The sequence below is a fragment of the Ranitomeya imitator genome, chromosome 6 (genome assembly GCF_032444005.1).
Source record: "Ranitomeya imitator isolate aRanImi1 chromosome 6, aRanImi1.pri, whole genome shotgun sequence".
Classification (NCBI taxonomy): domain Eukaryota; kingdom Metazoa; phylum Chordata; class Amphibia; order Anura; family Dendrobatidae; genus Ranitomeya; species Ranitomeya imitator.
In genome coordinates, this window is record NC_091287.1 from 96,808,501 (window position 1) to 96,822,239 (window position 13,739).

At 44.3% G+C, this 13,739-nt stretch overlaps 1 protein-coding gene across 1 annotated transcript in view; it reads left to right on the forward strand.

Annotated features, from left to right (window-relative positions):
- Nucleotides 1-12,609, forward strand: part of GALNT15 (polypeptide N-acetylgalactosaminyltransferase 15) — a 61,643-nt gene extending 49,034 nt beyond the window's left edge. The window contains exon 10 of the mRNA XM_069729948.1: nt 11,257-12,609. Within this exon, the coding sequence (XP_069586049.1) occupies nt 11,257-11,391 (135 nt within the window). The 3' untranslated portion in view covers nt 11,392-12,609. The remainder of the gene's footprint in view (nt 1-11,256) is intronic.
- The last annotated feature ends 1,130 nt before the right edge of the window (nt 12,610-13,739 follow it).

Sequence of the window (13,739 nt, forward strand, 5' to 3'; positions counted from 1 at the left end):
CACCTGTCGTCGCTGCCCGCTGCTCCTCAGCGTCCCGTCTCTCTGCAGTGACTGTTCAGGCAGAGGGCGGCGCGCTCACTAATACGTCATCACGCCCTCTGACCTGAACAGTCACAGCAAGAGGACGGGAAGACTGGAACGAGGGACAGGTGAATATTTAATACTCACCTGCTCCTGGCACGGTCCCTGGCAGCTTCTCCTGGACACATGGTCTCTGGCGCCCGCAGCTTCTTCCTGTATTGAGCGGTCACTGGTACCGCTCATTACAGTAATAAATATGCGGCTCCACCCCGATAGGAATGGAGTCCATATTCATTACTTTAATGAGCGGTACCACGTGACCGCTGAACAGAGAAAGAAGGTGCCGACGCCAGAAGCCATGGGACACGCAGGGACCGCTTCAGGAGCTCCAGGAGCAGGTGAGTATGTGACCGTCGTTGCTCCCCCTCCCCATGACTTGAGTATAAGCCGAGAGGGGCACTTTCAGCCCATTTTTTTGGGGCTGAAAATCTTGGCTTATACTCGAGTATACTGTATACAGATTATGTTTGACTACCTGTGTGCAATAAAAACTTTATTTTGCACAATTACAGTAAAACAAAGAAGTATTTGAAATTTTTTTTTTACTATGTTCACTGTGCGGGTATAAACTTTATAGTAAGCTGAGTTTTTGGTTCTACTAGGGAACTTTAGCATGCAATCATTATTACGGTAGCTTGCATCCTACTAGGCCTCACCACTGGCAGAGCCAAAATAGCAGAACTCAGCAGTGATGTATGCCGTGACCACTGAGGTCAGTGACTGAGTCAGACTGCTGCAATCATGTATACATGGGTGGCTTGTCATTGCTAGAGAAGGTAAACAGATTAGTGGGAACTTCCAGAGAGGGTGATGAAAGGGGTTAGTAATGTTACTTATTTACTTTATACCATATCTTCCTTGTGAGCAATTTTCTTAAAATAGGTGGAAACTTGTTTAAGTTATGATATGATCAAAACTAAAAATGAGTAGGTTAAAAAAAATTTCAATTTTGAAATTATCCAAAAATGTCTAATTTGCTACTACTACTGTACAACATCAATTACTACATCTTATGCTAATACAGTACATGTGACAGAGACATAAAGTATCTTTATTTGAAGTAGTATGTACTATTTCAATTGTGTATATTCCAGTAATCGGAATATTCTTTGTTTATACATTTCTTACATTTTTACAGATTTGCGCATTAAAGTATCTGAACTTTAGAGGTTTAAGGGCTTGTAAACTTGTAGAAGAAACTCAATAAAACAAGTTTACAAGCCTTCATGCCTCAGATATAAAAGGTTCTGATCTCAGACAATTGTTCTGCATTATGGAGCCGATTATTAAAAGCATTACATATGTAGTGCCCACTGCCCATAGCTCTAACTACACTAATCAACATTGAAATTGCATCATCAAGAAGGAAAAGTCATGGAGTTATGGAACTTGCAGGATAGACAGACGTGTTAATGATAAGTAAATGATGAAAAAATAAAATTTTTCAAAACATCTCGATTTATTTAGTATTGAGTATGAGGGCCACGTGCAGAAATACACAGACTTACATGCCTTAGCTGCTATAAATGAGGTTATTAATTGTTGTATGAGGAATGTCTTTCCACAATGAATGTAATTGGGAATGAAAATAGTCAAGATCTGGAAGCTCCTTTGCAATTGCTGACCAATGATGTCCCAGATGTGCTCAATGGAAGGCTAATCCGGAGATTCTACTGGCCATGGTAAGCACGTTTGTGCTACGCAGACTGCTCATAGTAGCAAGAGCAACAAGTAGCCTGGTGATGTCTGTTATGATCTGGTGGTTAGGACAAATAGTGGACCTGGTAGTTAGAGCACCAGAAAAGACCTGATAGCACATTAATACAGGACAAGCTCTGGGAAGTGGAACCTCTGCTGACCGCAATCCCTAATCCTATCACGCACACTAGAAATAGCCGTGGAGCGCTCCTATCATGACCTAGGTGCCTCGTCACAGCCTCAGAACTAGCTAGCCCTAGAGATAGGAAAAATAAGCCTATCTTGCCTCAGAGAAAATTCCCCAAAGGAAAAGGCAGCCCCCCACATATATTGACTGTGAGTAAGATGAAATCACAAACACAGAGATGAAATAGATTTAGCAAAGAGAGGCCCGACTTACTAAACAGACAGAAGATAGGAAAGGTCACTTTGCAGTCAGCAAAAAACCCTACAAAAGCCACACAGAGAGTGCAGGGAAAAATACCTTCCGCACCGACTAACGGAGCGGAGGCGCCCCTCTGCGTCCCAGAGCTTCCAGCAGCAAGGCAAAATTCACATAAGCATGCTGGACAGAAAAAATAGCAAACAAGAAAAAAGCAAAGCAAAACTTAGCTTCTGCTGGAGGAAACAGGTAACCAGGAAGATCCAGGAGCGAACTAGACCAATGCTACAACATTGACAGCTGGCATAGGACAAGGATCCAAGTGGAGTTAAATAGAGCAGCCCACTAACGAATTAGCCTCGTCACCTGTAGAAGGAAACTCAGAAACACCCACAGGCATCAGAGAAAGTCCATGGACAGAACCAGCCGAAGTACCATTCATGACCACAGGAGGGAGCCCGAAAACAGAATTCACAACAGTACCCCCCCCCCTTGAGGAGGGGTCACCGAACCCTCACGAGAGCCCCCAGGCCGACCAGGATGAGCCAAATGAAAGGCACGAACCAGATCGGCCGCATGAACATCAGAGGCAAAAACCCAGGAATTATCCTCCTGAGCATAACCCTTCCACTTGACCAAGTACTGGAGTTTCCGTCTCGAAATACGAGAATCCAAAATCTTCTCCACCACATACTCCAACTCCCCCTCAACCAACACCAGAGCAGGAGGGTCAACGGATAGAACCACAGGCGCCACATATCTCCGCAACAACGACCTATGGAACACATTATGGATGGCAAAAGAATCTGGAAGGGCCAAACGAAATGACACAGGATTGATAACCTCAGAAATTTTATACGGACCAATGAAACGAGGCTTAAACTTAGGAGAGGAAACCTTCATAGGAACATAACGAGACGACAACCAAACTAAATCCCTAACACGAAGTCGGGGACCCACACAGCGCCGGCGGTTAGCGAAACGTTGAGCCTTCTCCTGGGACAATGTCAAATTGTCCACCACATGAGTCCAAATCTGCTGCAACCTATTCACCACAGTATCTACACCAGGACAGTCTGAAGACTCAACCTGCCCTGAAGAGAAACGATGATGGAAACCAGAATTGCAGAAAAACGGCGAAACCAAAGTAGCCGAGCTGGCCCGATTATTAAGGGCAAACTCAGCCAACGGCAAAAAGGACACCCAATCATCCTGATCAGCAGAAACAAAGCATCTCAGATATGTTTCCAACGTCTGATTAGTTTGTTCGGTTTGGCCATTTGTCTGAGGATGGAAAGCCGAGGAAAAAGACAGATCAATGCCCATCCTAGCACAAAAGGATCGCCAAAACCTCGAAACAAACTGAGAACCTCTGTCCGAAACGATGTTCTCCGGAATGCCATGCAAACGAACCACATGCTGGAAAAACAATGGCACCAAATCAGAGGAGGAAGGCAATTTAGACAAGGGTACCAAATGGACCATCTTAGAAAAGCGATCACAAACCACCCAAATGACCGACATCTTTTGAGAGACGGGGAGATCCGAAATAAAATCCATAGAAATATGCGTCCAGGGCCTCTTCGGGACCGGCAAGGGCAAAAGCAACCCACTAGCATGAGAACAGCAGGGCTTAGCCCGAGCACAAGTCCCACAGGACTGCACAAAAAAACGCACATCCCGTGACAAAGAAGACCACCAAAAGGATCTAGCTACCAAATCTCTGGTACCAAAGATTCCAGGATGCCCAGCCAACACCGAACAATGGAGCTCAGAGATAACTCTGCTAGTCCATTTATCAGGGACAAACAGTTTCTCTGCTGGGCAACGGTCAGGTCTATCAGCCTGATATTTTTGCAGCACCCGCCGCAAATCAGGGGAGATGGCAGACAAAATTATCCCCTCTGAGAATACCTGCCGGCTCAGAAACACCCGGAGAGTCAGGCACAAAACTCCTTGACAGGGCATCAGCCTTCACATTCTTAGAGCCCGGAAGGTAAGAAACCACAAAATCAAACGGGAGAAAAATAACGCCCATCGAGCCTGTCTCGGATTCAACCGTTTGGCAGACTCAAGATAAGTCAAATTTTTGTGATCTGTCAAGACCACCACGCGATGCTTGGCTCCTTCCAGCCAATGACGCCACTCCTCGAATGCCCACTTCATGGCCAACAATTCTCGATTACCAACATCATAATTGCGCTCAGCAGGCGAAAACTTTCTAGAAAAGAAAGCACATGACTTCATTCCCGAGCCATCAGAACTTCTTTGCGACAAAACAGCCCCTGCTCCAATCTCAGAGGCATCAACCTCAACCTGAAACGGGAGCGAAACATCTGGCTGGCACAACACAGGGGCAGAAGAAAAACAACGCTTCAATTCCTGAAAAGCATCCACGGCCGCAGAAGACCAATTGACCACATCAGCACCCTTCTTGGTCAAATCAGTCAATGGTTTAGCAACCCTAGAAATATTAGCGATGAAGCGACGATAAAAATTAGCAAAGCCCAGGAACTTTTGCAGGCTCTTCACAGATGTCGGCTGAGTCCAATCATGAATGGCCTGGACTTTAACAGGGTCCATCTCGACAGTAGAAGGGGAAAAAATGAACCCCAAAAATGAAACCTTCTGAACTCCAAAGAGACACTTTGGCCCCTTCACAAACAAGGAATTAGCACGAAGGACCTGGAACACCATTCTGACCTGCTTCACATGAGACTCCCAATCATCCGAAAAGACCAAAATATCATCCAAATACACAATCAGGAATTTATCCAGGTACTCTCGGAAGATGTCATGCATAAAGGACTGAAATACTGATGGAGCATTGGAAAGCCTGAATGGCATCACCAGGTACTCAAAATGGCCCTCGGGCGTATTAAATGCTGTTTTCCATTCATCGCCCCGTTTAATACGCACAAGATTATACGCCCCTCGAAGGTCTATCTTGGTAAACCAACTAGCCCCTTTAATACGAGCAAACAAGTCAGACAGCAACGGCAAAGGATACTGAAATTTGACAGCAATTTTATTAAGAAGGCGGTAATCAATACAAGGTCTCAAAGAACCATCCTTCTTGGCCACAAAAAAGAACCCTGCTCCCAAAGGTGATGACGATGGGCGAATATGGCCTTTCTCCAAGGATTCCTTTATATAACGCCGCATAGCGGCGTGCTCTGGCACAGATAGATTGAACAATCGGCCCTTAGGAAACTTACTACCAGGAATCAAATTAATTGCACAATCGCAATCCCTATGAGGAGGTAGGGCACTGGCTTTGGGCTCATCAAATACATCCTGATAATCCGACAAAAACTCTGGAACCTCAGAAGGAGTAGAAGACGAAATTGACAAAAATAGAACATCACCATGTACCCCCTGGCAACCCCAGCTGGACACAGACATAGATTTCCAGTCCAATACTGGATTATGGACCTGTAGCCATGGTAACCCCAAAACGACCACATCATGCAGATTATGTAACACCAAAAAACGGATATCCTCCTGATGTGCAGGAGCCATGCACATGGTCAATTGGGTCCAGTACTGAGGCTTATTCTTGGCCAAAGGCATAGCATCAATTCCTCTCAATGGAATAGGATGCTGCAAGGGCTCCAAGAAAAAAACCACAGCGCCTAGCATACTCCAAGTCCATCAAATTCAGGGCAGCGCCTGAATCCACAAATGCCATAACAGAGTAGGAAGACAAAGAACAAATCAGAGTAACGGACAACAGAAATTTTGACTGTACCGTACCAATGGTGGCAGACCTAGCGAACCGTTTAGTGCGCTTAGGACAATCGGAGATAGCATGAGTGGAATCACCACAGTAAAAACACAGCCCATTCCGACGTCTGTGTTCCTGCCGTTCGGCTCTGGTCAAAGTCCTATCACACTGCATAGGCTCAGGCCCATGCTCAGATAGTACCGCCAAATGGTGCACAGTTTTACGCTCACGCAAGCGCCGATCGATCTGAATAGCCAAAGACATAGACTCATTCAGACCAGCAGGCATAGGAAATCCCACCATGACATCTTTAAGGGCTTCAGAGAGACGCTTTCTGAAGATTGCTGCCAGTGCACATTCATTCCACTGAGTGAGCACAGACCACTTTCTAAACTTCTGACAATATATCTCTTCATCCTGACCCTGACACAGAGCCAGCAAGATTTTCTCTGCCTGATCCACTGAATTAGGTTCGTCATAAAGCAATCCGAGCGCCAGGAAAAACGCATCCACATCACGCAATGCCGGATCTCCTGGCGCAAGGGAAAATGCCCAGTCTTGAGGGTCACCACGTAACAAAGAAATAATGATCCTTACTTGTTGAGCAGGATCACCTGAGGAACGAGGTTTCAAAGCTAGAAACAATTTACAATTATTTTTGAAATTCAAAAACTTAGATCTATCACCAAAAAATAAATCAGGAATTGGAATCTTAGGCTCTGACATCGGATTCTGAACCACAAAATCTTGGATGTTTTGTACCCTTGTAGTGAGATTATCCATCCAAGAGGACAGACCTTGAATGTCCATGTCCACACCTGTGTTCTGAACCACCCAGAGGTAAAGGGGAAAAGTGAGACAGAACACGCTGTAAAGAAAAAAAAATGGTCTCAGAGCTTCACTTATCCCTCTATTGAGATGCATCAATACTTTTGGCCAGCTGTACTGTTATGATCTGGTGGTTAGGACAAATAGTGGACCTGGTAGTTTGAGCACCAGAAAAGACCTGATAGCACATTAATACAGGACAAGCTCTGGGAAGTGGAACCTCTGCTGACCGCAATCCCTAATCCTATCACGCACACTAGAAATAGCCGTGGAGCGCTCCTATCATGACCTAGGCGCCTCGTCACAGCCTCAGAACTAGCTAGCCCTAGAGATAGGAAAAATAAGCCTATCTTGCCTCAGAGAAAATTCCCCAAAGGAAAAGGCAGCCCCCCACATATATTGACTGTGAGTAAGATGAAATCACAAACACAGAGATGAAATAGATTTAGCAAAGAGAGGCCCGACTTACTAAACAGACAGAAGATAGGAAAGGTCACTTTGCAGTCAGCAAAAAACCCTACAAAAGCCACACAGAGAGTGCAGGGTAAAATACCTTCCGCACCGACTAACGGAGCGGAGGCGCCCCTCTGCATCCCAGAGCTTCCAGCAAGCAAGGCAAAATTCACATAAGCATGCTGGACAGAAAAAATAGCAAACAAGAAAAAAGCAAAGCAAAACTTAGCTTCTGCTGGAGGAAACAGGTAACCAGGAAGATCCAGGAGCGAACTAGACCAATGCTACAACATTGACAGCTGATATAGGACAAGGATCCAAGTGGAGTTAAATAGAGCAGCCCACTAACGAATTAGCCTCGTCACCTGTAGAAGGAAACTCAGAAACACCCACAGGCATCAGAGAAAGTCCATGGACAGAACCAGCCGAAGTACCATTCATGACCACAGGAGGGAGCCCGAAAACAGAATTCACAACAGATGTCATGTTGAAAAATAGCTCCTGGGTCACTTAGGTGAAATTGATGTACCACTGGTTCCATGACCAAATTAACGTAATGCGAGCTGTTAGTGTACCTGGAATGTAAACTAAAGCGTCCAGCTACCACATATTATGTTACTTCACAATATAATCCCAAAATTAGGACTGGAGTGACGTTCTTTTGTGAAGGACTCTTCATGGGGTTGCCTATGTGGTCTACAGACCAATCTTCAACAATCACTGCATAAAAGACAAAAAACGGAACTCATAGATTGGAATAGAGGTCTATTCCAGCTTACATTGCTGGCATGCTCTGCACCATGAGAGCCTTTGAGAGTGGTGGCATTAGATCAATGGAGTAGCTGTAGCTGGACATTTAACTTGTGGCCCAATGTCATGTAAATGTCTTCTGATGGTTTATGTAGACATTATTTGCCGCCTTAAGCTTGGTGTGCGACATTCAATTTCACTTGCAGTACAGAATAGATCAATTGTGGAACGAGTGGTTTTGCCATTTCTCCTAAGCATCTCAGGGGCCAATTCCAACATGCCATCACCAGGCTGCATGTTGCTCATGCATTGCCTAAATGTGCTACCGTGGCGCTACCATGGCCTATTGCAATGGGAGCTGCCAGCTTGATGATTTAAATGCTCAAGTGCATTCAGCGATGCAGAACATTCCTTAGACAACCATTAATACCTCAGCGAGCCAAATGATGGGAATGCACGGATTTCTGCGAGTGTTGCTCATACTCAATACTGAATAAATCGACATGTGTTGAAAAATTTATTTCCATTATTTGCATATCATTAAAATGTCTGCATTCTATGATTTACAAAAAATGTCACAACTTTTCCTTCTTGGTTTTGCAATAACAATGCTGAGGAGTTTGCTTTACACATACGTAAGCAGTCATTACATTTCCAACTATATTATGTCCAAGGAAAAATCATGACATGATGTAATTCCCTGAATAGATAAGACTATTTTAATAAACGGAAATGTTGGACACATTCACTCATAAACTCAGGAGTATGAATCCAAAGTAGAAGTACCACACTTAAAAGGGAAGATAACAGCCCCCATTCATTAAGATTGAAGACGCACCTATTTCATGAAGAGGCACATGCTACTTAATGAATTAAGCGCATCTTATCAGTGGCATGTCCCTCACCAGAAATGTTAGGTCAGGTAGGACAGGAGTAACATTTTTGAAGTAAGGAACAACACACCACTTTTAATGAATTTGTCCGATAGGCTTTTCCACGCCTTTTTCCGCAGGTGCAGGAGGAGCTGCGCTCTCCTTTATATGTAGGCAGATGTGCTTCGCTACTACTACTGGAGATACCAGAACTGCTGAGATAAGAAGAGGCCACTCACACTGCTGTGTGCCCTGTCTATCTAAATAACAATATCAGTATCACCAGGTCCCAGCGGCGGAGCTCCTCCTGCACATGCTCACAGGCTCCTGTCCTGGCATTCTAGGATGTTTCTGTCAGTGTAACAAGATGACGGCCATTTCAATTCTATGGTAATTATCTCTCTAGATAAAACAATTGTGATTTGCTAATTAATTACATTTAGGAATTTATGTATAATGACATTTCCTTGATTTTTTCCTTTTCCGAAAAATTCCTTCAAGCCCTGACAAACTTTCTGTACTGTTATTATGCTGTCCAGTCCTTGTTCACCATCTGTTTCCTTTTAAAGTTTTCTCCTTCCTATGATAAGTACATTAGACTAAGCGTTACCTTCTGAGTGTCCCGTACATTGTACACACTGCACTCTGCTGTATTGTTGTTACATAAAGCATCTATTTCTTTTTTATTGTGTTCTGCTAATAAAAGTACACTTTTGGGCTTATTAGTGTTAATATTTTCATTATTACTGCAAATGTTTGTATCCATACTATGTACCATTGAGCATCTAAAAGTAATACTTAAAGCCTTCTTTTTAATTTTTATTACATAAATCAATAGTACATGTGGAAATATCTCTTTCCTCATGTGCAGGCATTGCAGGACCTTAGGTATCCATGGTTCCGACCACCAGTAACTAGCAAACTAACTATCACTATATCAGTGGTTGTAGCCATGGATACCTAAGGTCCTGCAATGCCTGCACATGAGGAAAGAGACATAGCGAATCAGAAAAACTATACTACATTTCTAATTGGAGGTATTTGCTAATATTATTACACCTACTACATACTGGGATAGGATCTTGAAGATGGGAATACCTCTTTAAGTGTCTACTGGGTCTTCGCTAGGACGTCTAGTGGTAGAGTTGAGCAAATTTTTCAAAATTCGGTTCCGATTACGATTGCCAATTTGCAATATTTGCTGAACACAGCCAATTGTCATTGGAGTCAATAAGAGTAGAAATAACAGAATATGTTCGGAAGCGATCGTCAAACATAAATTTGGCACAAATAGGTTACCAATATGTCACAAATATGGCAAATTCAGATTCGGCGACCAATTCCGAACATATTCGCTCAACTCTAGCGGTGAAGATAGGCTGGGCTGCAGGTAGTCACCAGGTACTACTCCAGGGCAGTCCCTGTCACTGCACCTGCATCGGAGGGTCAGAGGCACAGGTACGAGGTACAGGAGGGTGAGACAGAAGCGTAGTCAGATGGTCAGAGGTTGAGGCAGGCAACGCGGATTCACAGTACAAAGCTGGAGAGTCAGACAGAGCAGGTAAACAGGTCAGGTCAATAACAGGAGACAGAATATGGAGAAATGCATAAACAAGGTGCTAGCAGGCTGGAAACCAACGTTCAGACAGAGTGGTGGGAGGAGTTGTCTAACATAGACCCTGCTAGCACAGGATAGGTCAGGGAACCAAATCTCTGTAGGACACAGCAGGGTTAACTTCCTGCAGAGACCGGCCATGCATGCCTAAAGCCACATGGAAGCTACATGCTGATGCAGCAGTGCTGAGCAGTGCTGCAAATGGCTAATTCAGCGAGACATGGCCTGACATGAGGAGAAGCCACGTGGTGGCCACTGTGAGTAGGGCGGCGCTGAGGAGGCATTCGAGTTAGGCTGGGGTCACATTGCGTTTTGGGTGTCCGTTTAATGGACTACGTTACACTGCTGTGTAACATAGTCCATTAACGCCGCCATTGCTAGTAATGGCGAACGCATCGCTAGCGCACGCCCACATTGAGCGTGCGCTAGCGATGTGCTGTCATTTGAGTGATGGACCCGAGACGCTGGCTGCAGTGTTTCCGGGTCCGTCACTGCTAGCGCAGATGGAGCTAGCAGGAGCTCCATCTGCGCTAGCGTGATGTAGCGCAGGCACTAGCGCTAGCAGCAGCCCGTTAGCGTATGTGCTGAACGGGCTGCTGCTAACGCAATGTGACCCTAGCCTTACTGCTGTGACAATGATAAATTGTGGTTGAGAATGAAGCAGATTTCCCTGATTAGATATATTACAAAGTTGCTTATTTTCATGTGTACTATTGATGCATGAATCAAAAATTAAAACATTGGTTATTCTTTAAGTAATAATGCAGAAGTCCATTTTTAAAATTATATCAGTTGCATTTTTTATAAATTCTACTTGATATACATTATGTGATATTATTTTCTTTTGCAGGCTGGATTGATGATTCACCTTCCTACTGGCAAGTGCATGACGCCAAGGAAAACACAGACTGGCAACACACTTCTATTAATTACAACATGTCATTATAGCCAAAGGAACCAAATCTGGAAAATGATACCAAAGTGAGCAAGGCACGCACCATGTACCTTTTATTGCATGTTAATTTCACTAAGACTTAAAGGGATATTCCCATCTCCAAGATCCTATCTCTATATGTAGTAGGCGTAAAAAAAAAAAATTAGCACATACCTCCAATTAGAAATGTAGTATAGTTTTTCTGATTCGCTATGTCAATTACTCCATGTGAAGTGCATTGCAGTAGCTTAGGTGTCCATGGTTACAACCACTAACAGCTAACTACCTGTCACTATATGAGTGGCCGTAACCATGGATACCTAAGCTACTGCAATGCCCTACACATGGGGTAAGCGACATACTGCATATTGGGATAGGAGATGGGAATACCCATTTAAGGAATCTTCCATGAGCAGGTGAATCTAAATCTTTTCCTATTGACTTCAAATGTTGTGTGAGTTTTACATGATTATCCTATAAATAAGTGGAAACGAGGATTAAAAAATGATATGTGCAGCTTGTGCGTCTGCATAGGGGCCCACTGGGCAAAAGAGCAGAAAGTAGCTCCCTATTGATAGTTTCATGGATAATATTTATGGTTAAATTGCAATCTTTCATAGCACTTATCATTGGAAGACCTGATAAAATGGAGCCTGGGATGAGCACCTTACTCTCAATAAGCAAGCCAGCTATATATTAATAGGTCCATATACAGTCATGGCCGAAAGTGTTGGCACCCTTGAAATTGTTCCAGAAAATGAAGTTTTTCTCCCAGAAAGTTACTGCAATTACACATGATTTGTTATACACATTTAGTTCCTTTGTGTATTGGAACAACAGAAAAACAGAGGGAAATCGGATGTAATTTCACACAACACCCCAGAAATGGGCCAGACAAAATTGTTGCAGATATTCTTTAAGCGATCCTCAATGCCATCACTTTGGTCACATATAAGGGTCTATAAGGGTATGTTCACACGTTCAGGATTTCCATCCTTTTTTTTTCAGGACAGTTTTTTTAAAAAACTGCAGCTCTTGGCAGAAAACGCAGGTCCTTTTTTTGTCCGTTTTTGATGCGTTTTTGATGCGTTTTTTGATGCGTTTTTTTATCCTTTTTTTACTGTGTGTTTCCTAGGAAGCTTTTTAGGGCTAAAATGGCTGAAAATACCTAACCCTACCCCTAACCCTACCCCTAACCCTAACCCTACCCCTACCCCTAACCCTAACCCTACCCCTAACCCTACCCCTAACCCTATTCTAACCTTAGTGAAAAAAAAAAAAAAAAATTCTTAATTTTTTTTATTGTCCCTACCAATGGGGGTGACAAAGTGGGGGGGTGTCATTTACTATTTTTTTATTTTGATCACTGAGATAGGTTATATCTCAGTGATCAAAATGCACTTTGGAGCGAATCTGCCGGCCGGCAGATTCGGCGGGCGCACTGCGCATGCGCCCGCCATTTTGCAAGATGGCGGCGCCCAGGGAGAAGACGGCCGGATGGACACCGGGACGCCGGGTAAGTATAAGGGGGGGAGATTAGGGCACGGGGGGGGCATCGGAGCACTGGGGGGGGGCATCGGAGCACGGGGGGGCATCGGAGCACGGGATCGGAGCACGGGGGGGCAGCCACACTCCGCCCACGCACTTCCGCCCGCTCCCCCGCACTTCCTGCTGCAGCGGTTCTGCACATCAAATCGCAGTAAAACCCGCAGATATATTTTTGATCTGCGGGTTTTACTGCGATTTTGACCTCACAATGGAGGTCTATGGGTGCAGAACCGCTGCGGTTCAGGAAGAAGAATTGACATGCTCCTTCTTTTTTCCGGGAGCTATTCAGCGCGTCTTTTTTTTTACAATTTCCGGACCATGTGCACAGTGTGTCCTGTTTTCCATAGGGTACAGTGTACTGTACCCTGCATGGAAAACAGCTGCGGAACCGCAGCGGCAAAACCGCCGCGGTTCCGCGGTAAAAAACGCACTGTGTGAACATGGCCTAAGGGAATTTACACTTCTGATTGCTAGAGGCACCACTGATAGGACTCCCATTAATCACAAGAAATGGGTCCAATGGTTCCCATTTAAATTTAGTGACAGTCAATCATCTGTATTGCCAGTTTTGGACTAATGATGATAACCGAGTACAGAGTTTGTATATCTTTGTAAATACCAAAAAGCAGTTGCACACGTTTTCCCATCACTTAACACAACAGAAAACATGGGTCAGTATGGTGATGCCTCCAGAGATCAGACACCTATCAACTATCCCGTGGATCGGTGATAAAAGTTGTACATATAATGCGAGCTGAATAGCCTAACCCCATCCAGCGGCTACAGCAATAGACTGTGTCCGTCAGATGGGAGCCCTGCAAAGCACCTCCTACCTGCAGGGTCTTCTTCAG